The sequence below is a fragment of the Seriola dumerili genome, unplaced genomic scaffold (genome assembly GCF_002260705.1).
Source record: "Seriola dumerili isolate Sdu_G_001 unplaced genomic scaffold, Sdu_1.0 BDQW01000110.1, whole genome shotgun sequence".
Taxonomy (NCBI): domain Eukaryota; kingdom Metazoa; phylum Chordata; class Actinopteri; order Carangiformes; family Carangidae; genus Seriola; species Seriola dumerili.
This window is the reverse complement of record NW_019174365.1, coordinates 1,319,392-1,341,487: the sequence shown is the minus strand read 5'-3', so window position 1 is coordinate 1,341,487 and position 22,096 is coordinate 1,319,392. Positions and strand designations below refer to the sequence as shown.

The 22,096-nt window shown below is 41.9% G+C and overlaps 1 protein-coding gene across 1 annotated transcript in view; it reads right to left on the bottom strand.

Annotated features, from left to right (window-relative positions):
- The window catches only part of csmd2 (CUB and Sushi multiple domains 2), a 232,232-nt gene that overhangs the window by 2,803 nt on the left and 207,333 nt on the right, over positions 1-22,096 (bottom strand). The window contains exons 55-69 of the mRNA XM_022747188.1: positions 21,562-21,735; positions 17,959-18,147; positions 17,409-17,582; positions 16,018-16,200; positions 12,535-12,711; positions 10,550-10,729; positions 10,165-10,338; positions 9,804-9,977; positions 7,974-8,047; positions 6,985-7,096; positions 6,486-6,665; positions 5,072-5,137; positions 4,514-4,675; positions 2,299-2,411; positions 1,575-1,662 (exon numbers count right to left, since the gene is read on the bottom strand). Coding sequence (XP_022602909.1) covers positions 1,575-1,662; positions 2,299-2,411; positions 4,514-4,675; positions 5,072-5,137; positions 6,486-6,665; positions 6,985-7,096; positions 7,974-8,047; positions 9,804-9,977; positions 10,165-10,338; positions 10,550-10,729; positions 12,535-12,711; positions 16,018-16,200; positions 17,409-17,582; positions 17,959-18,147; positions 21,562-21,735 — 2,220 coding nt within the window. The remainder of the gene's footprint in view (positions 1-1,574; positions 1,663-2,298; positions 2,412-4,513; positions 4,676-5,071; positions 5,138-6,485; positions 6,666-6,984; positions 7,097-7,973; positions 8,048-9,803; positions 9,978-10,164; positions 10,339-10,549; positions 10,730-12,534; positions 12,712-16,017; positions 16,201-17,408; positions 17,583-17,958; positions 18,148-21,561; positions 21,736-22,096) is intronic.

The following is a 22,096-nucleotide window of genomic DNA, read 5'->3' as shown; positions in this document are numbered from 1 at the left end:
CAATATATGGATAGCTGCAGCTTTTTGAAAAAATGTTCAGTACCTATGACAGCACAGCTGAAGTTGCTGAAGGAACCAAAGAAAAACAAGTAGGCAAAGAACGGATGATATTTACTCTATCAAAACGGCATGATGTAGGTTTACTTGATATGGCAATCCACAAACTCTCTAAGGAAAGATTCTGTGGACTTGTGGTGTGTGCGAGATTAGTGTGTGCATGTGGATGTCATCTGACTATTAATCATTTTTGTGAACCGTGTTTGCCTTTTTAGGCTGGATTTACAACCACATTCTCCAGACATGTTTTCACATTTGTAGAAGTAAATGAATGACAAATCAACACAGCAAATGACATGCTGTGAAAGCACTTGCAGCTCTGCTTAAGGACACTACATGCAGTCCAGAGTTTTTGCACAGTTACACATTTTTTGTCCTTCAGGCTCTCTGCTAGAGCACATTCAATTTGAAATTAAATAATGGATACTGCAGCTACTACTTCCAAGTCTCAACTTTAATCTGAGTAGGTTCACATCAGTACAGAAAGAATGTGAGGGGGACGTTGCCATTTTAACACCTGCTGCTCAATTTACCAGGGTTCAAATGTAACTGGACACTGGGCGGCTGTGTGTTGTTTCAACATTAGTTCATGGAAAGAAGAGCTCACATGCGGCTCAGAGTTTATTAAGAGCTGAGAGTTTCCATTTAGACTGAGATGGAGTTGTCTGTCAATGTGAGGGGTGAAGAGGCAACTAAGCAAGCGAAGAAAATAATAATGAGGCTCAAAAGAAAAAAGAAAAAAGGCAAAACTAGGAGTGGAAAATCATTTGCTTGGTGGAGAAAAACCTTTTCATGACTGCACAGCAAGTGAAGAACGCTCTCCTGCATGGTGTGCATGTTTCCTCGTCAACGACCAAGAGGAGACATGAGCACAACCTCAGAGGATTCAACACAAGATGCAAACCACTGGTAAGACTCAAAAACAGAAAGGCTAAGTTGAAGTTCACAAAAACACACACATAGAAACAGGTGGAGTTCTGCAACAAAGTTCTATGGTCTGATAAGACAAACATCAACCTCCTTTAAAATGCTAGAAAGAGGAAAGTGTGGAGGAAAAAAGGAACAGCTCCTGACCCAAAGCCACCGCCTCATCTGTCAAACATGGCGCTGGTTCTGTTATGGCTCGGGTATGAATGGCTGCCAATGGAGCTGGCACACTGGCATTTATTGATGATTTCATTGGAGAGCATCAACGGGTAAGATACAGAGTGTGTGCTGATGTCTGTTAGTCAACAGACTTCAGGCAGTCACTGACTACAAAGGATTTTCCATAAAATATTAAATCATTTTGTTGAACTTCATGTGTGTTTGCCCAGATACTATTGAATCCCGAAACTTTGGGCTCTTTGTGTTTAGAGGGCTATATCTCTTTCTATGTCACTGTCTGGACTGTATATTTTAAGGGAAAGATTTCAGTGATAGAGATACCAACAAAAAAAAAAAAAAGACACTCAGTCTTTGCCCAGGAGACCACTTAATCACAGTGGTTTCTATAACCAAATGGACAGGTCACTCACCCAGTCTCTGGAGACCAAATTGGCCAAAGCCTTTTCCTCTGACAAATCCCTGGTACACAAAGGAGTTGGATGAGGAGATGTAGGACACCTAGGGAGAGAGAGGAATGGAAGACAGACACTTTATGTGTCACATCCAGGCTTTACAAAGGAGCGTATCATCAAAGTGTCAGCAGCTGGTGCACGCAGAAAATGAAATATCATGTCAAAGGAGCTGAGAGGCGCTCTTATGGCTGACATTTAATATGACGTTTTTCTGCTCAAGAGCACAAACATAAACAAACTCAGGCGCGCCGCACACACGCAAGCATGTTACACAAGAGGAACGCTCCACTTTGCACGAGACAAGCTTGTGAGTGAACACTCATGTCTGTGCATCTGGTGAAACGTGCACGTAAGAACACATATGCGGTGGCACACACACATATACTGTAACCTGCTTTTTAAATTATATCTGGAGTGTATGTGCATTAGAGGGTGGGCGATAATATTGGAGAGAGGAGTGGAGGGGGGGTATGTCGAGCCCTGATTACCAGGCAATGATTTAACTGACATTTTAATTAAAGAGAAAACTCTCGGCGGGCCCTCCATCTCCACAGAGTGACAAGGTTAGTGTGTATGTGTGCTTGCGCATATTTCACAATACTGGTGTGTGTGAGTGTGATGTAATGTCTTATAGCCGTTACAAAGAAAGGTGAATTGAATCTGACCCTGTACTTGCACTTACATGTCCGTCTAGGGCCCAGTTGTCTATTTTGAACTTGTTGACAAAGATCTCCACAGGTCCTCTGATCTGGTGGACCTGCAGCAGCAGCTGAGCTTCCTCCCTCTTATATGTACCTTCAAGAAGAACAGGTTTACAGTCACTTCAGAGCAACAGCCGCACTGAAACCACCCAAAAACGTTTATGTGATATAGTTAGAGTTTGCTGATTTTTGAAGTGAAAAAGAAGCAAACACAATACCTGGAGCAAAGAGACATAAGAACCGAGCATTTCCTCAAATGTAATTCCTCTGTTACTTTTTATTTCATGAATTCAAAAATAGAATAAGTTAAACGGTAATTGTGGCATGTGCAAAAGTTGGGTACCTTACAATGTTTAGGTTTACTGACAACATATCCAACATATTAGATATTGTCGGGGATATGAGGATAAAGTCCCGGACTTATTTCCATCATCCCTGGTGTTTCACAGTACATCAACCTTTGTACAAAGTAGAGACAGGAGTTTGTCGCCTGCCATGAAGAAATATCACAAACTACGCATGAAACATAAGATAATTGAATGTCAACAGTCATCATAAATGTATGACATCACGTCAAGCATTTTATGATACCATCATGGGACTCAGGAACGGTTTTTCTTTAGACTTAAAGCAGGAAGGGTTTCATTCACTCTTAATTGACTTACTTAATTTTACTTATTTGTAAAACACTCCTTTATAAGCCTTTATTAACTTGTTGGGCTTTAATTGACTCTTTAGGATTGGTCACGAATTGTCATTAGGAACTGTCAGCTGATGACATTTCCAGCAGTGATAAATTCTCAACTCTTCAAAACTTGTGGTAACACTTAACAACCACAAGCTCCTCTAAGCAACTGACCGAGGATCTGAAAATAAGGCTGACCGCAAAGCAGGAGGGACTATAAAAAGATATGAAAGCACTTCCAGCTTGAAATTTCCACTGTCCGAAATGTCATTAAGGAATGGCAGTTAAAATTAACTGTGGAAGTCAAGATAAAGTCTGGAAAACTAAGAAAACTTCAGGTGAAACTGCACATCTGCTGGGTAGAAAGGCAAATCCAAGATGTGGACAGATGGAGTTAAAATTAAGATTCAATTTTTTTTTACTTCTTTTCATTTCAAAAATCAACAAAAAGTAACAAGTAATTTCCCCAGGGTTGCATGCAACTGTATGAGACACTAGGAATTAGAAAAAGAAAAATGAGAAAAGGTGACTCATCCTCTGATCAAGTTATCTTGAGTCCTTCTTCTGTGTCTAACAGCCTTTCTTTGTTATTAGCTGTAGTCTCGACTGAAGCGCAAACACAAGTGTAACTTTAGCAGCAACGCTTGTACACAATTACAAATCTGTGAGCAAACATTGCATTTCACATTGTGGCGTCCTCCTGTTTGCTGACTTCAGTAGCACTTTGTTAGTGAGACTATTACAGAAGACAAATAAAAACTCTGCACACAGATGTCTGCATTTACTGGGGACTATGTTCAGCTGTTGATTGGGTACACGAGTGAGTATTTACAGCATTATGATGGTCTATATAGGATAAATTCAAATTAAACGACAGTGCCCATGTTCATGTTAATTGGGGGACATGTCACCCAGTGAAATGAAATGGCTCACTGATATATTTTTAATAGTTTTTGGAATCTGAGACCAATGCTGTATTCACAAACAGTTTTGTGAAAATTTGGTTGAATATTCATACTTAAATTTTACAGTAAAGCAATTTAGCTTTAGCTTAATCAACAACATTACTTTCAGTGGAGAGAGTGGCTCTCAGTTTGAAGCTGTAGAAACTAATTTTTACGACACTGTGATGAAGACTGATAGCACCCAGGTACAGAGGAGTGAAGTGTCCAAGCCTTTACTGAAGCAAATTTGCTTCTTAATGATCACAGCTGCACAGTGATTATAGCACGGGGAAAAAAAAGAAATATCTGCTGTTCTGTAACGGCAGCAATGATCTACTCCATGTAAGGACCACATTAGTTTTTTGCTTCCTAGTCCTCACTTGCATTTGCCTGACAATTGTCTGTTTGGATAAAATGCTATACAGAGGGTCTCTCATATGAGAATGAGGTCAAATTAAAAATTAAGAGAGTTTGTGTGTGTGTGTGTGTGTGTGTGTGTGTGTGTGTGTGTGTGTGTGTGCGTGAGTGTGTGAGTTTGACTGTGACTTCTATTTATGAAATACAAACCGGCCAGTTTGAGTTCCACTCCGCTGTGGTCGATGAGTGTCCCGTTCACCCGGTTGCTAAAGGGTTCAAAGGCAGTGATGCTGAGCATGGCCGGCTGCTTCTTCCCCAGGTACTCGTACGATCCCCTCCACAGAGAGTTCTTAGCAAACACACCTGCAGGGACTGAAAAAGGGAGGGGGTGCATGGCCAAAGGCAAAGGGTAAGGACAGAGGAGGCAGAGAGATTATTTTCTTCTTTTTACTTTTATAAATATCAATAATATAATAATATTATAAATAATATTTTCATTTTTTTAAGCACCAATAAACACAGATTGAAAACTGACTGTAGAATCAATTACACCAGGGATGTCAAATCATTTGCCACGTTATTTTACTGATTAGAATCTAATCTGAGAGAAAGAATGAATCATTGATAAGATAAATACCACAGAGAGAAAATTTATTATTCTGATACATATTGTAATGGAGATGAATATTAATAAATTAAAGTTTAGTGATATATTTTGAGATTCTCTTTTGAGAAAAAATTTTGAAATACAAGAACAACCTGTTTTACCTGGTAATTTGGAAGGTGGCTCCTGCACTGTGCCCACTGGGCTCTTACCACTTGGGCGATTATCAGCTGGAGAGCACAACAACACAAAGTTAACAAAAAGAAAATACTTAACAAGATTATCCTGTAAACAGATGCAGTGTATGCCTCAGGAAGCGAGAGGAAAAGATCAGATTTAAACACAAAACAGCTCTGAGGTAATTGCAGTAGGAGGATGTCACCATCAGCACTTCCTGACTACCTCCATGCCAAATAACCCCTGCGGTGGCCAGAGTAAGGGCCGCCTGCGACAGGACTCGCCTCGTGCGTCAAAGAGCAAAGTTAGAGTCACAGTTTTGCAGTTTCAAGGGAAGCACTTTAATAATACCTTACTACTCGCACGGGACCGCAGGACTACACCATAGTAGTAAACATACACCCACACAGACAAACAGAGCAAAGAGGGCTTTACACACAACTGCAAACAAAGACAGGTTCACTGAATGGTAGTTTATGAGCACAAACATCACCTCGGATAAATTTACACACACACACACACACACACCCACACAGCCTTCGACTTTATTAGCTGCCAGTCTTTTGAGCTGCCCTTCCATTACTGCACCCACAGGTGCTGTTAATATCCTGTATGTGCTAAGGCCAGTTCTCTTCCTTGCCTTCACTCTTAATGGCATGCCCTTAAAAAATACCCATCACCCTCTATATTTCAGCAACAGCTTGGCGTGGAATCCATCACGCAGATATCCTCCTCTAGTACGCCTTTCTCTTTAGGCTATTAGCATTCGTCTACCCCAGATAATTGTGTGTCGATGAGTCTATTTTTTTTCCTATATGTATTTAGGCCAATACTTAGGGGTGTCTTAATGGCAGTCTATTTGTCTGCTAGACCTTGTTAACACTGCCTCGCCATTTATAAGAGGTACTTCTGCTAACCTAATCAATGGGATGCATTGGCCTAATCAGGTTTTGCACCCTTGTTAATGTTTCAAAGCTTGTGTGTGTGTGTGTGTGCGTTTGAGGCTGTGTGTGTGTAATTCCATGCAGTGTAATTGTGTGATGGATGGGCAATTCTACCCTGGCATGTGTCTGAGAATAAGCAAGTGTTAACAGAGCTATTCATCAACATTAGCTGAATCCCCAATTTCCCAACCTGAGTCACCACTGAATCCCGAACCAGTACAGACCCCAGTGCTTTCAATAAACACTGCTAATGGAAAGCAGCACATTATGAATAAGAGGTGCAGTGTTTTAAGTGTGTAATACATCTGCGTGCTTCCTGGGGAAACTAGGTGGCCAGGTGCACACATCTGTAATCTTATGAGGATTGGTGAATGAATCGCTGTGCGTATTTGTGCCTGTATGCATGTGTCTGCGTTCCCCATATTCCCCTATTGATGTAATGTAACCATGTTTATACCTGCACACAGAGGTGGTTTCCCTGTCCAGCTCCCATCGGACCTGCAGGTCCTGTGCTCTGATCCTCCGGCCAAGTAGAAACCAGGCTGACACGTATAGATCAGCGTGTAGCCAAGGGACGGCAGTTCAATGGCTCTCACATCGGACTGGGCTGGCAACTCCGGCTGGCTGCAGTGGTGGGCTGGAAAGGAGAGAAAAAGAGAGGGAGGGGGATTAAAGAGACCAAAGAAGAAGAGTGCGGGGTTTTAGAGAAAGAGGTTAAAGTTGGGATGAGGAGATGAGCAGGGAGAGGGATCAGAGGAGTGACAGACAAGAGAGAGAAAATATGGTGGAAGAGAAAAAGTGTAAAAGAGCCAAGGTGGAGGTGTGGGGTCAAGGAAGAGTATATATAAAAATGTAGGTGTTACACTGTGAGTAATGCAAACGTTTGCTCAAGGTTATGTTTCCCACTTAACTGTAGGTATGTTTTTTTTTCCAATATGAGCAGACAGCGTGCTTACCAATGCACTCAGGTTGAAAACCACTCCAAGTGAGGTTGGGCAGACAAGTGCGAGAAATGGAGCCCTGCAGTAAGTAGCCCTTTCTACAGCTGAAGAACACAGTGCCGCTGATCTGTAAGAGGACACACAGGAAGATGTGGATTTGCCAACGAACATACGTAGAGCAAACTGATTTTGCACACAAATGTGGCTGTTTAATGATCATGTCTTTGGGTTCGTTATTCCAAAATAGTGATATGTATTTGTTACCTATTTCAAAGAAAAAACATTACCTTGGTTTTTACTCTCTTGGAACTCTAACTTTACCATTCTTATATTTTCTTGAATTTGTGGAGCAACACAGCTGAGAGCATCATCTTTTAAATTATTATGGAAAATATTACGGAAGTGTTTTCAACAAATGTTTTATATTTTGTGGGTGTTAAATGTGTTTCATTAGTACTTCATTTTCACACCAGACATTTTGACTTGTCATAAAAATATTTTACCAATGGCTCTGTTGTATGGGGTCCAGCAAGCCATGATAGTGTGACAGTTAACCAGCACACAGAATACCAGACATTGAAACTGTAGCAGCTGAATTCATTTTAGTATTTACACCTGTACTCTTCCCACTGCGACATGTCAAAATGTTACCAGTAAAAAGGGCCTATTACATTCTTTAAACTTGAATTTGAAACACTAATTTGTAACTGACTTTAATTATGACTGAGGAAAGTAATAATACTACTGCAGCACATGTTTGAATAAAGCCTACTGGTAAGCTATTCCTATGAAACTGTGTATAGAAAATAACAAGTGAGCAGTAGAAGAAAATATTATCCATATGCTTTATGGTGTAGAAAGACAGTTCTAAGCTGAGAATAATTTCCTGTTAGTCATTGATTTAACCTTGCACGCCACACTGCAAACAATACAAGGTTCAGGCTTTCATTTGATTTTTTTCAACATATATGAATTACATTTCTTGCGTGACCACATATTCACACCTGGTAGCCTTGACTGTTGTTCTGATTTCCAAATAGAGGAGTCCCGGGGTCTCCACAGGTAGTGTGAGTGGGATCTGAAACACACATAAACAACAAGTCTTTAATAACTACTCTCATGTTAAAGTGAGTACCATTTATTATATATGTCACCCACTATATACATGACCTCAGAGACTGTGTATGGGGAAATTTTTACAGGAAACACTGAGTGAAGGCCATAAATTACTGTATTCAACAACCACGCACACACATGTGTGTATTCACAAAACCTACAAAGCCTTTTATAAGTGATCTAAACCCACTCTCAGTCCCTGCTCAGAGCAGCTTATAACACAATTATCAGTCCACACAACCCCAATGACCATTACATCATTTTTCTAAAAACACGAACAGCTAATGCATTATATTCACAACCCGCAAGTTAATTTTCACTGGGTCATTTTTCTTTTGCAGCCTAGAGAGTTATAGAACGATTATGTCATGACAATCACAATAATAAAAATGTAAATATTTACCATCTTCATCATATCCCAGTTGCCAAGGCTATGGGTCAGGACCAAACGCAACATTTCTCATTTCTCAAGGGGTTTCGATCAGTCTCACTGAAGTCACCATCAAATTGAGAAGTTGAACAAGAAGCCACAAGAGGCCAGTCTTTCCAGGGAATTTAGAGCAACTATGAGGTGCTGCAAGATGTGCTGTAAAACAGCTTCAGCAGTGGCTGCACAATGTACTTGTACAACACAGGTTGTGTTTTTAATTGATTCAATCTGACTAAATCTTACTTTAACCTTTCCAACATGTCAGGCACTATGGTTTTTCATCAGTGGCTAAACAAACTGGCTGATAAATGATGCATAGGCAGTGGAATTATTGGTGACCCATGGCTATAATGCATTAATGTTTAACTATTATCGGGTCAAAGGTTTGCATGAGTGCATATTTTACAGCTTCCTACTTAAACTTCAAATACCACAATGGACCTGAGGGCTGGAACACTGCACTTTATTTTATGCGCAAGGTGTTTTTGATCACACAAGCGTGATTTCCTCGAGTGCTTCAGCAGAAAGTGCTTCAGAAATGGTGTTATTCTTCCTGTTTTAAGGATGTTTATTGCAGTAAGAAACAATATTTTTGCTGGAAGAAGGCCAAAGTTGATACTGGGACCAGCTTCACAAAAGTGTGTTGCAAGCACTGCTTACATGAAATTCGCAAATGGTAGCAGCATCATGTTTGTCAAATGCAAGTGAATCTGCGAGCCCTAAAGGGTTCTTACATGCTCATACACAGGTAACAAATGGTTTTTGCTCTCATCTGTGAAATATGTCAAAATGAACAGGAGAGCGATTGATGTCCCACAGCTTGCATGTTTGGTGAAACTGGCCCCTCGTGCAAAGCCTGTGGCATTGCCAGACCTACAGTTTCTCCGCACTATGTCTATGTGGTGAAGAGAGACTTGACTGAACCCACAGTCATTCTACAACTGGACAAAAAATGTTCTGGGTTGTTTTAATTAATCACACAGATGAGATCTGAAAACAGGATCAATACAGCTTGTTAGCTAGGTTAAATGGTTTTTGCATGCATTAATTCTTGAATGCAAAAGCCAAGGAATACATAAGAGGGCAGAATGTAAGCAAGCCAATGGATGGCTTCTCTCACACAGATACTCCAGTTATATAAGTAATTGCATACAATATTCAATGTTCTGTGCTCTGGTAATAGAGGCCATGGGCAATGCACACTGATGCCAGAAACCTCCACAAGCCATCCTGTATGCCAATTCTTAGATTACAACAAATATTGTATTTGAATTTTTCAATAGCTTACCTATGCAAGAGGGCTGCGTGCCACTCCAAGTGCCATCATACTGGCAATATCTCCTGGTAGAGCCCACCAGGACAAGAGGAGGGTAGCAGGAGAAGGAGACAGAGGAGAGATAGGTGAATCCTCGGTCCTCCCTCCTGCCCTGGGCTGGCATTCCTGGGTCTCCACAGAACACAGCTGGAAAGACAAAGGAGGAAGGAAAAAGAGAAACAGAGGAATCAGAGGTGATCCGCAATCCATGCTGTGTTTTAATTCAATATTTTCCAAGGGGGGTGAAATGTCATACATAATATAGGCCTATATACTCCCAATCAATGTCAGAGACATGTAATGTAATTTGGCATTCCAGCATGATGCCACTTACGGAAGCACTGCGGCTTTTCTCCACTCCAGTTACCGTTGCCCTGACATGTTAACACAGTGGGCAGGGACAGCTGGTAACCTTGGTTGCAGGAGTAGCTGATGCTGGAGCCCCAGGTGAAGTCTGTACCGACGACCTGACCGTTAGGGATGGTGGGTGGTGGGCCACATACGATGGCTACAAGGAGACAGAGATGCATTGCAGGATGATACATTCCAGTCCTAGTAAGTAATAGTGTAATGGTAAATGTCTAATTCTGTAACAACAACAACAATTGCCATCCATCTGTCCTATCCTTCCATATCACTCCTCGCTGTCCTGTAGCCAATACCATCGTCTAGATTCATCTCATCACCCAAATGTCATCCTACACCTTACAAAACTGTACCTTTACAGAGTGGTTTAGTGCCGTTCCAGGTGCGGTCCTTGGTGCAGATGAGAGTGGAGGCCCGGTCAGCATCCATGGTGAAACCAGGAGAACACTGGAAACTGACTGTGTGGTTGTAGGTGAGATCATTCCCTAACCTCACCCCATTGGCTGGCACTCCAGGGTCGCCACAGTTGATTACTGACAAAACAATAAAAAACTGTGAGTGAGAACAAATTAAACTGCCTAATACAACTGCACAATGACGGTAGAAGTAGTTGAACACAAGGACAGAGATGCAGAAGAAGTTTGTCTGGATTAAGGAAAATTCAAAAGAAAAGTTTGCTACCTCATTATACCACATATTTTGCTGTACTTGGTAAAGCAGGGAATCAATATCACACACTTAGGATGAAATATAAACGTGTAAAAATCCTATTTACAATTGCACCCTGGATGGAGCCTCAAACTTAATGAACTGTTACAGGCACTTAACCCAAGCAGTTCACCTCACCAACAAAACTTAACAATCTAAAAAGCAATGCAGTGGATGTGTATTCAAAAGCAATCAGCACTTCATTCATTTATGGACAACCACTTTTGGATAATATACTGCATTTATACCGTATATATACGCTTAAAAATATTACTTACAATGCAACTGACAGACTTTTCAATCACAGTCACCCATGGTGGGATTTAATGCTTTTTATCTGACTTGACTTTGATTGTCTACAGTTTGGAGCTTTTAGGATGCAGAGAGACTAAATCTTGTGATGGGTGTCCCTCTACAGTAGCTCCCTCAGGCTCCAGAATGAACCATATTTCTCCTTGATTATACTTTTACATCCTGCGGGGGAAAACAGTGTGATTGAGTAACAACAGTGAGAATTCCACTGTGTGACTCAGCAGCATCGTGGCTCCGTTCTGCTGGAAATGTCTGAGAGGCAAAATCCAGGGCACAGAAGGACAACGCTAAGTTTCCTTGGGACAAAAATGCATTATTAAAGGCATATGACCAGCATTCCAGCACAATTCCCAGTGGGGCGAGGAAACTAGGTCTATTGGAGGTGTAGTGAGCAAGCACTTATATGTCCCACTGGGCTGGTAAGAGTGTGTTGCTTGAAGCCACAATGCCTATCTATCCTGTAACAATACCTACAGGGCCGGGACACACTGAGATAGTTTCTCCTTTTGCAAAACAGTACTCTTTGTTTGTCATCGGCAGACAATCCACTATTTCAATGCAAGATACTGTAGATGTGAAAGTTTGTAAATGAGTTTAAATTTCACTCGTAGTAAATAAATTAAAGCTAAAATGGAGAGGAGACAGCTTCTCTGTCAGGTACATCCCTTTTTAGCATTTTTTTTTCTCTTTCGGATCAATAGAAATAATTGAACTTAAAATGCTCCTTTTCACCTCTTTCTCTCGCTGAAGATATTTTACTTAAGTGTGTCAACATGTACCCTTTTACTCCTATGGATTACTGACGTCTGAAATCCATAATGGTGCTGCTTCGGGTTTATCCCCTCCATTCAGAAGAAACTGCTTCTCTTTGTGACCTCTATTTGCCAGGGTCTCTTGGCTCTGTAGAGCAGCTGTGTGCCTTTTGTTAAACATAATGATAAAGGGCTGTCAGTCATGCCTGTTCCATTTGAGTGGACTGAAATGTTCTCAACCAATGTCCTCCTACTAATCCAGGGAACCACATGAGTCATTCATTGCTGAGAAATATCTTCTCTTACAACTAGACTTCCATGTTCTCTGCATTTCTTGCATAATATTACATATTTATGTTGCAATTACTTCTCTACAAGGCCTGGATATGTACAGTATTCTACTGGTGTTGCAACTATTACCAAAATTGCAATCTGCAAACTACTGTTGCATTACAAATAAAGATGAAAGGCCAACAGGAAGACAACTCAGAAATGTGTATAAGCCAAGCAAACAGGAAAGCATCCTACACTGGAGCATGAATATCCAAATGAGAGTCGTTAATTACCCGAGCACTCAGGCATGTTCCCGGTCCAGGTCCCGTTCACAGTGCAGTGTCGGGTGAGCAGGCCAGTGGAGTAGTAACCCTCCCTGCAAGCGTAAGTGATGGATCTGGAAAACGTCAGGCCATCGTGGATGAGGATCTGGGAATTGCGTGGAGTTCCCGGATTCCCACAGGAGATAACTGAAAAACGAGAGAGAAAACAGAGATGGCACCAGGAAAGGATTAGGTTTTTTTCATTTACAGACTAAATCTTAAGTGACCAGAGGTGAAAGTGTATATGTACTGTATTGTATATGTGTGTGTGCATCTGTGTGGTGTGGGGAGAAGAGTATTGGTACTGTACCATTGTAGACTTTTCTTCATCTAAGCATTTGTGGAGAGATCAGAGACCCGAGTCTGAATTTTCACTCTTTTTTTCCATCCACGTGTCTTTCTATTAAACCTGTGTGACTGCCTAAAACATTGAATTACATTTTTGTACCCTGCAAGTAGTAGTAAATAAACTCATGTATATCTTCTAGTGAGTGATCAGTAGAGGCAATGAACCACCAACAAGAGTCTTTTGTATTCTTCTTATGAGTACATTCAGGGAATCACAAAGGTTTGGTTCTTAAAAGGCTCTTTTCACATATATTCCCATATAGAGATTTATAGTGCTCTTAATATGTGTTTTAGGTTTCCACAAGCTGAACAAAATCTAGGTTGCTGTTCTACTACATCACTTTTATACTCCTTCATGTGCCGGATATGCATCCTCACTTGGTTTGTTTTCCCTTTCCCTCTGTTCTTCATCTGTCCACACGAACACCACCACCATCATCTTCCCCTGCATCCTACTTCATAAGTAACTCTGCTTTGATGGACACATCCTTTGCTCAGAAAAATCCCTTGGTGTCTGTCCGGCCGCCAGCGATGGTTCTGTTCATTACAGTCTCCAGCTTGCCCTGGGCCCTCAGAGCCCTGTGGGCTTCGCCCTCCCGTAATGACCAGATGTGGCCTGGCCCTTGAAGTCTGTGCCAACTGAGAACAGGTGGGCAACCTCAGCTAGCAGGCATACCACACCAGAAAGGGAATGAGACTGAGTGAGGCGAGGGAGAGAGGTGGTGATGTGAGAGGAGGAGGTTATGTGTGTGTATATGTGTGTGTGTGTGTGTGTGCGTGCGTGTGTGTGATCAAGGGGTGTTAAGAGCACAAGTGAAAACAGCATGCGAAACAGGATCAAGTTTCTGGAAATAACACACTGGATACAGCAATGAGGAAAGAAAAAGGGCCAGGTGTTCATGGAGAGTAGGAAAAAGGGCAGGTAAGAAATAATACAACATAATTGCTAGATATAACTGCATGGTATAACTTGCCAGCTCAAAGGTGTAAAACTGCAGCCAAGTTTATGGATGGTTTTATCATCTTAGTGTTGCTAGGTGATGAGTAAAAACCCTTAAAAACCCTTGGAAATACCTTTCCCCACTGTTCATACAGTATACCTTGACCCAATGAAACCAGAGAAATATGACTCTGACAAGCAACAAACTAGATGCTGAATGCCTAGAGCAGCTGCAAGGATACTGGAAAAATAAACCACGCACACTATTGACAGTAATTGACTTGATTATAATCTAAATCAGGCTGATTTCAAACACTCACCTCTTGAGATCATCCCTAACAGCCTGGCTCTTTTATTTTTTCTGCTGCATGCAAGTTATTTGACAGCAGAAAAAGAAAAATTGCACTCTAGTTCTTACATTGTCTGTAATGTCTTTGTCCTGTCTCAGCAATAATAATGGGTAGTGTGGTGCCAAATCGATTGGTCGCACACCACACATTCAGAGGGTCAGCTTTTTCAGGTGTCAGCAGCAGAATGAACGCAAGAACAAAAATTTTTAAATTACGTTGTTGTGCCCTCACTCTCTGGTTTAATCGTTGTTTTACATTTTTGCAAACACACACGAAACACATGCACACTTGCCACGTGTCTTTCATTCAATTTGAAGAGGCAGCATCTAATTACACAATCAGTGACTGTGACTACAGTATTAACCACAAACTGTGAGTGGAGAAAAGCTCAGAATGTGCAGTTCAGTGCTGGGATTTGTTGAGATCAGCTCTGAAAAGACATGAAAATGCAGAGATGAGGAAATATAAATACTCATTAGTAAAGTGCCCACATCCTAAAACATTCACTAAGGCCACAATTAACTCTAATCGAGGAAATGATTTGGATGTCTATTACCCCTGAAATTACAATCTATGCATACAAAGGTTTGTAAAACTAATGCAGTGGGAGTAATTAAACTGAGCAAATGAAGAAGAAAGGGAAGGAAAACGTTGCACTTGAAAGAAATACAAGTTAGTGAAAAGAAACTAAATGAAATGTAGATGTCTTATATATGTCTACAGTGCATTAAAAGTTCAGTGAGCATCAACTTCAACTTCATAACTACCCAGCTGCCCTGTATCACATGTTACTACATGGCCAGATACTGTGTTCATTCATTACTGGTCTCTTTAATCAGCGGCCCACACATGATTTTCGACAGTAATGTCCTCCAGCTCCTCATAAGGAATCCCAAGGTGTTCCCAGGCTAGATGAGAAATGTAATCTCTCCATGGTCTTCTGGCTGTGCTGCAGGGTCTCCATGTCCACAATGCTTCAAATGTACGAAGGGGAAGGCAACCTGATCAGATTCTTTAACAACTGACTGGTTTTGATGCAAAGGAGCATCTGTTTTACTCCAAGCTCTTCCTTGGTTTCCAAGATGCTCGCCCTATCCCTAAAGGCTTTTACTCTTTTGATCACTACCCAAATGCTCATAGCCACAAGTGAGAGCTGGAACCTAAACTGACTGCTGAATCGAAAGCTTCACCTTAGAGCTGAGCTCCCTCTTCACCACAAATAGGTAGTTGCCACACCATTCTGCTTATTGAAGTTATTTTACCATCACCCCACAAGAGGACATTTATACACTTCTTTACTTGGGGGAGCAACCTTGAGATTCAGTCTATAAAAAATCACGAACAGAATCGCTGATAAGCCACAGGCTTTGTGAAGTACAACATTCAACTTGCGAACGCACTCAACTTACCACCAACTTTGTGCACAAGCTCTTGCTTACGTTACATAAGGACCAAATAACTAGGAACAAATTTCTCAGTGCCTCATATTCCCACAGGAAATGTTAGTTCTGTCCAAGGATATGAAGCACATGCAGATGACCCCTCCAGCATCTCTGTGAGGGTAAGGGCTGAGGAGATGAGGCGAAAATCCATATTTATTCTCCTGAAAACAAACTCAAACCAGAGTTCCAGGCACTTTGGTAAAAACTTTGCTGCAAATGCTGAGCAGTGTGATCCTGCTGTATAAATAGTAGGCACGGTTTTTCTTTTTCTTTTTTTTTTTTTTTTTCTTTTTTTTAAAAAGGAAACCACCCCCTTCTATCAATCTATGTTTGACAGAGAAGAATAAAAACTCACAGCATATGTGTTCCTTACCATGACACTCAGGTTGGGTTCCCAGCCAGCTCCCATTGGCCAGACAGGTTCTCTCCGGTGAACCCCTCAGCATATAACCGGGCTCACAGCTAAAGCGGACAACACTGCCTACTGTAAACTCTTCGCCCAGACGGATACCATGCACGGGAATGCCTGGGTCTCCACACAGCCCGGCAGAATCTCCTGCAAAGATTTAAAAAGAGGAACACATTTATATGTTATATCTATGAATTTAAAAAATGTAGCAAGAAAAATTGCTCATATTTTTGACTATGTAAGACTACCGCGAGAACACACATTAGAAAAGTGCTCTCCACATGAGTGATGTTTTCATATTAAAACACAATAACAATGTGATTAGAACAGGAACACGGACCCCCTCCCACCTGATTGCATCCAACACGAAAATAATATTGCCTTGTCTCCCTAAGCAGCAACTAGCTTCCCAAATACATTCATTTTCATTATATATATTTGTTCAACATGCAGAAATTGCACCATACGATTCATTGACCCAACATATACATATATTTTTGCGCCTTGCTACATATTTCCACATCCTTAATTTAAAACAATCACAAAGCGTTTAGTACTGCTGTGTACTGCTCTCACTCCTTATTTTATAAGGAGCTGGTCAACATCACTATAATGGTGCTTAGCTAAGAAAGTCGGGCAAATCTTTATAAAAAGGTTGTTTTTATAGCCCGTTGAAAGAACACTAGCAATTCCCAGGATATATACGAGTGTCATGAATTGTGACATTAAACTGTCAGCGTGCTATTTTATTGTCACACGGCTTATGGGTCTGCGTGTGCGCTAGTTTGTGCATCTCTGTCAAATCTTTGTGAACGTGTTTGTACTTGTGGATATTCACTCGCATGTCTGGCCTTTCGCATGTGTGTTAGATATACTAGGAGCCCTGAAGCGAATCGCTGCAAGGGGAGAGGAAGTACGTGGGCCGATGTCCTTATAGCGCTTCATAACCCAGCTGAGGTGTGGGCATCCCTGTTCCTCACTCTAATATGAGCAGATTAAAGCAGTTTTATGGAGGACACTCTCTTTGCCCTTGAGGCCTGTGGAGCAGACAGGCAGCTCCATCTTTGGTCCACCTACTTCGCTCATTACCTGCTAACAGCTGCCACCCGAACTCTTTATTTGTTGGCCTGGCATTATGAGGGCATCATTGTGACTGGGTTGTGATATTACATCTGAATTTATCAAGTATTAGAGGCAGAGAAGGGGAAGAGGATGAGAAGATGGATATCTCTAAATATTAACAATCTAATGCTGTTTGTTCAAATCTTTTTTTAATCTACTTCACAAAATAGTGTTAGTTTCAGTTTTATTGTTCCAGACTGTCAGTCAGTCAATCTGGGTGTAGTTTTCCGTACCAGAGCAGTGTGGTGGTGAGCCGCTCCACTGGCCGTCCAGCTGGCACATTCGCGTCGTGTTGCCGATGATGGTACGCTGGCCGATGCAGCTGTACCGGATGACTGAGCCTACTGTCCGACGGTCGCCTGAGATCTGGGCGTAAGGTGGCATGCTGGGGCGGTCACACAGCACCACTGTCCAATCATAGCAGAGAGGAAAGAGAACAGTGAACAAGTGGAAACGTTTCAGGCCAATGGTTAAGAACTGATAAATAGACTGCATAATGTTTATATGGCTCTTAAGTTGGGTTACATTGGATTTGTGTTTGTTTTCAACTTGGACTCTGGGCTTTGCTATTTTCTTACATTTTATAGTCCAAACAATTGATTGAATGATAATAATAATAATGATAATAAAATAGGCCACTAATCACTACTATTGTTTATTTGTTGTACATTTGTTAAATGATTTTGCACAAAAGTGAGGGTTAGGGTTAGGAGTGGTGGGAGTTGGGGGGTTGCCTGACCTGTTTATACAGTTTTACTCACAGCCAACTCCTCAGATACTCACACAGGCACTTAGGCAGGGAGCGGTCCCAGGTGCCGTCCCCCTGACAGGAGATGGAGCTGGTGCCCAGCAGGTAGTAGCCCGGGCTACAGCGGTACGACACAGTGGTTTGGAAGCTGTAGCGATGCGGCCCGCTGGGCAGTACCTGCCTTATGCTGTTCTCTACGTGGCCCGGCTCTGTGCAGTTCACAACTGAAGAGGTGGGAGGTGGGTAGGAGGTGAAAGACACAGAGAGAAAAAAGAGATCTTGTATAAGCATTTCAGGTACAATTTATCTAATCTGAATTTTATTTCCAACCATGATATAGATATATGAGTCTCTCACACAATCAGGGAGCAGGCCCATTTTATAAGCATTTTTTTAATCTAACGTTTACTGTCTACCCATTCATTTCCTAATCTACTACTTCCACCCATCCAGCATCCATCCATCCACCCCATTCCAAATGAAGTAGGAGGCAGAGTCCGGAAATAAACATTTGCTTCATTAGAGCCAGTCTCCTGCTGGCTGCAGTGGTGCAGAGATGGTGATGGATGGAGAGCTCACAGGAGAAGAGGCACCATGTCAGTTTAGCACCAGATGGAGAGAGTTAGGGAAGAGGAGAATGAGGGATGAGTGAGGAGCGAGGGACAGCGAGGGGGTGTGTGTGTTACAGAGTTAGAGAGGAAGAGACCCTGATGGTGCAGAATATATTAAAATTCATGACAGAATGTCAGGCTACGACTGCTACCAGCACCAATCCATCTTGAGTGTCTCACATACAAGACACAAACCAAAACCTTACATTGCCTCAACAAAGTCAGAACACGGCGAGGAACAGTTGCTGTTCTATACTGCGAATCGCAATCAAATGCGTACTATATGATGCCAAAACTCTATTGGCTTCTAAAACTCTGCTTGGGAGTGCCCTCGCAGCCATTATGCCCCAGTTTACCTTGCCAGTCTTGCCCCCATGAGTGTACCTTTGCCACAGCCAAAATGAACCCATTGTATGCTAATGTGCCTAAAAGCTCTCTCATTCCATGCTCCCAAACAGGCCAGCACAGCTAAATCACCCCCCAAATACCTATTATAATGCATTCCTTCCAGCAAAGAGCTGACCTGTGGTGCCATCATTTACAACTTACTGCATAATAACACTACAAAGCGTATTTGAAGCAGTGGAGCTGCTTCAGCACGAGACTTTCCAAGCTTGGAATTCAGCTTTGAATAAATGTGCTCGGGCAGCACGGGCTCAAAAGCGATCCAACAGTCATCTAAAACGACTGACCTCCTGGTACATTTTTGTGTGTGGCCCAGTGGGCAGGGGGAGAGGAAGCGAAGGGATGAAAGGAAAAGAAGAATAAAAGTGAGAGGGGAAGAAGGGCTGAGGTAATTCATCTCTGTTCCACTCAGAAGTGGGGACCCCGGTCACCCTCTCCTCCTCTTGGCTTCCTGCCAAGTAACGGCCCTGTAAGTGGCGTGTCAGAGGGTGGTTTTTTTTCTGTCCTGTGTCTCTTGCCTTTTATCGCTGAAAGGCAAATAAACACACGAGTCATCCAAGGAAGGCGGTGTTGTGGCTGCGTTGCTGTGACTCAAATTGGTGGTGATTAGAGAGGGATAGGAGAGTGGCTGGGCTGCTGGTGCGCTCCTGCTTGCTGCATTATTGATGGAGCCTAGAGACTCTTGTAGTTAAAATCTGGACCATAGAAATCATTACCTTTGTCTGACTGACTCCTGCCCCGCCCTCATGTCTTTTCCTGCCTTCTGTATCTATTCCCTTCTTTCTCTCTCTCTGTCTCTCTCACTACCTATAAAAGAAAAGCCGATGGTTAAGCCTAGCTGAGGCTAAGGTGAGATGGATGAAGCGGATGTCATCAAAGCACTTAAAGTTTTCCACTCAGGGGAGGAAGTACATGGCAGGCAGGAGAGCGCAATTCACCAAATATGTCTCGCATGCTGTAATTAAGGTGATAAATCTGATTGACGATAAGACCTCTAAGCTACTTATGTCTCCACATCAACAGTGAGGATAATGTGCCATCAAAACAGATGCCCACATCCAGCCACGCATATACACAGAGAGGCACACACAGTCTCCCGCAAAATGCATCTCAGAGTCAGCATCTGCATGGAAACAAGGCCAATGCTAATATGATGTCACTAGCAGAGCGGAGAGATTTAAGGCGTATGTCTGGGAGAAAATCTCGCCTGCTTATGCATGCAGCAGCCAAATGTACTTCTCTCTTTTTTTAACAACTGAAGAAGGATTCCTGTGAGACTTGTAACCTCCTCATCCCTTCATAAATGTCTAAAAAAAAAAAAAAAAAAAAAAAAGAAAAAAAAAGAAAAGGGCCAAATCCTTTCTCTCCTCATTTAAAACAAACTCATAAGTCAATCCTTCACTGGTTCTGTCAGTGCCTTGTCACATTCAGGGCCCGACCTTGCGAGTGGCCTCTTTCTGTGCCTGTCACAAAGCCCTCAGTTAGCGGGGACTTAGAGACAGACGTGGCTGCCGAGATACATCGCTTGTCGCAAAAACACTGCCAAATTAAAAGTACTTGCTTTGCTCATTCAAAGCAGAAGAGGCTGGGTACTTCTTATAAGCAAAAGCCAGAATGCTGGTCTCCAAAGGATGCTGTCTTTCACACAAGCTCAAGGATCCTGTGATTGTTTTTGGCTGCCTCTTCATGGTTATTAACCAAGTTTGTTTCCCTGACAGACAGGTGAGGCCTTCAGGTGTAACAGAGGAAGCTAAAGCTAAGAGGAAATAACATCACATGTAAATATTATCCAGACCCTCCACGGACCATGTGGACGAGACTGTGGTAATTAAATAATCCAGGCTTCTCTTTGGTTTTTCATTTCAATTTCCCCTAATGTGTGTCGTTTAAACTCTTTCTCCCTCTGGGTGTCTCTGCTCTTCATCTCCGCTCTCTCTGTGATTGGGGTCATCTGTGGTCACAGAAGATGTGACCTTGTACAATACAATAGGTAATTTAATACCTACCCACACAAATGGATGCGAATACAAAAAGAGAGCCATACTCCCACTGGGAAGTACGTGCAAATGAGCACGCTTTCTGAAAATGCCCTCACTCTGTGCATTAGGTATCCACAAAGCTTATTTAGCTCTAAAATGATTCACACATCATGATACATATAAATACCAGCAGGAGAGTTGCTCTGTTATGCCTATGCATTGTCTATGTGGGTGTGCTGAGATTGTATTTACACATTTTGCTCATATTTGTATAAAAAAGATGGATATAAAAACAGATTTTAAGATTATGAAGGCAGAGACTTTTATTTTGATAAATTGTTCTCTCATATTAGCCATTTGTTCCCTCACACACACGCACAACTTTGTTTTCTAAAATTGCTTCCTAGTTTGTTGATATAACGCACCAATCCCTCTGAGCGCAGTGGAAACTCTACATGTAACCAAAATTGCTTCTTGGAAATAATTTATGTTTCCATGCCAACAGGGCTAGGCACAAATCTTACATTATATCAGTCCTGGTACTTTGCATTTATCTTTCTATTCATCTGTAGCCATAAGCTTCTCCAAAAATCAGACATGCACTGACTGATAGGCTTGGGCATCTACAGTACTTGACACTTACTTTTACACCTGGGTAGGGCGTTGCTCCATTGCCCATTGGCCTGGCAGGCAGATTTCACAGCCCCCTGCAGAACATATCCAGTATTGCAGACAAAGCGCACAACATCGTTTAAGTTGAACTGGTTTCCTTGGGTCATACCGAAGGTAGGGTTGCCAGGATGCCCACATGTAATGGCTGAAAAAGTCGAATGAGAAAGAAAATCATGGTAACACATTTGGACAGCAGTTTACCGCAGTACAGACACTGATGTAAAACTCTAAAGCCACAGGCCCGACTGCGGCTGCACTGGCTTAATGTCTCAATTTTCACTACTAGCTTCTCGTAAAATAATCTTCTTGTAAGAAAAGGAGCAGTATTATAGAGGAATACAGTGAACATCTTTGATAACTTCATGGTAAAAGATGAGGCAACAGTGGCTTTTATAGCTTATTTTATGCAGGAGCTTGTGTAGGAGCTTCCTGTTAAAAAAAATCTTCAATAACAGGAATTAAGTGGTGATCAGTACCAGATGGCTCGAGTCTAATCACACTAATTT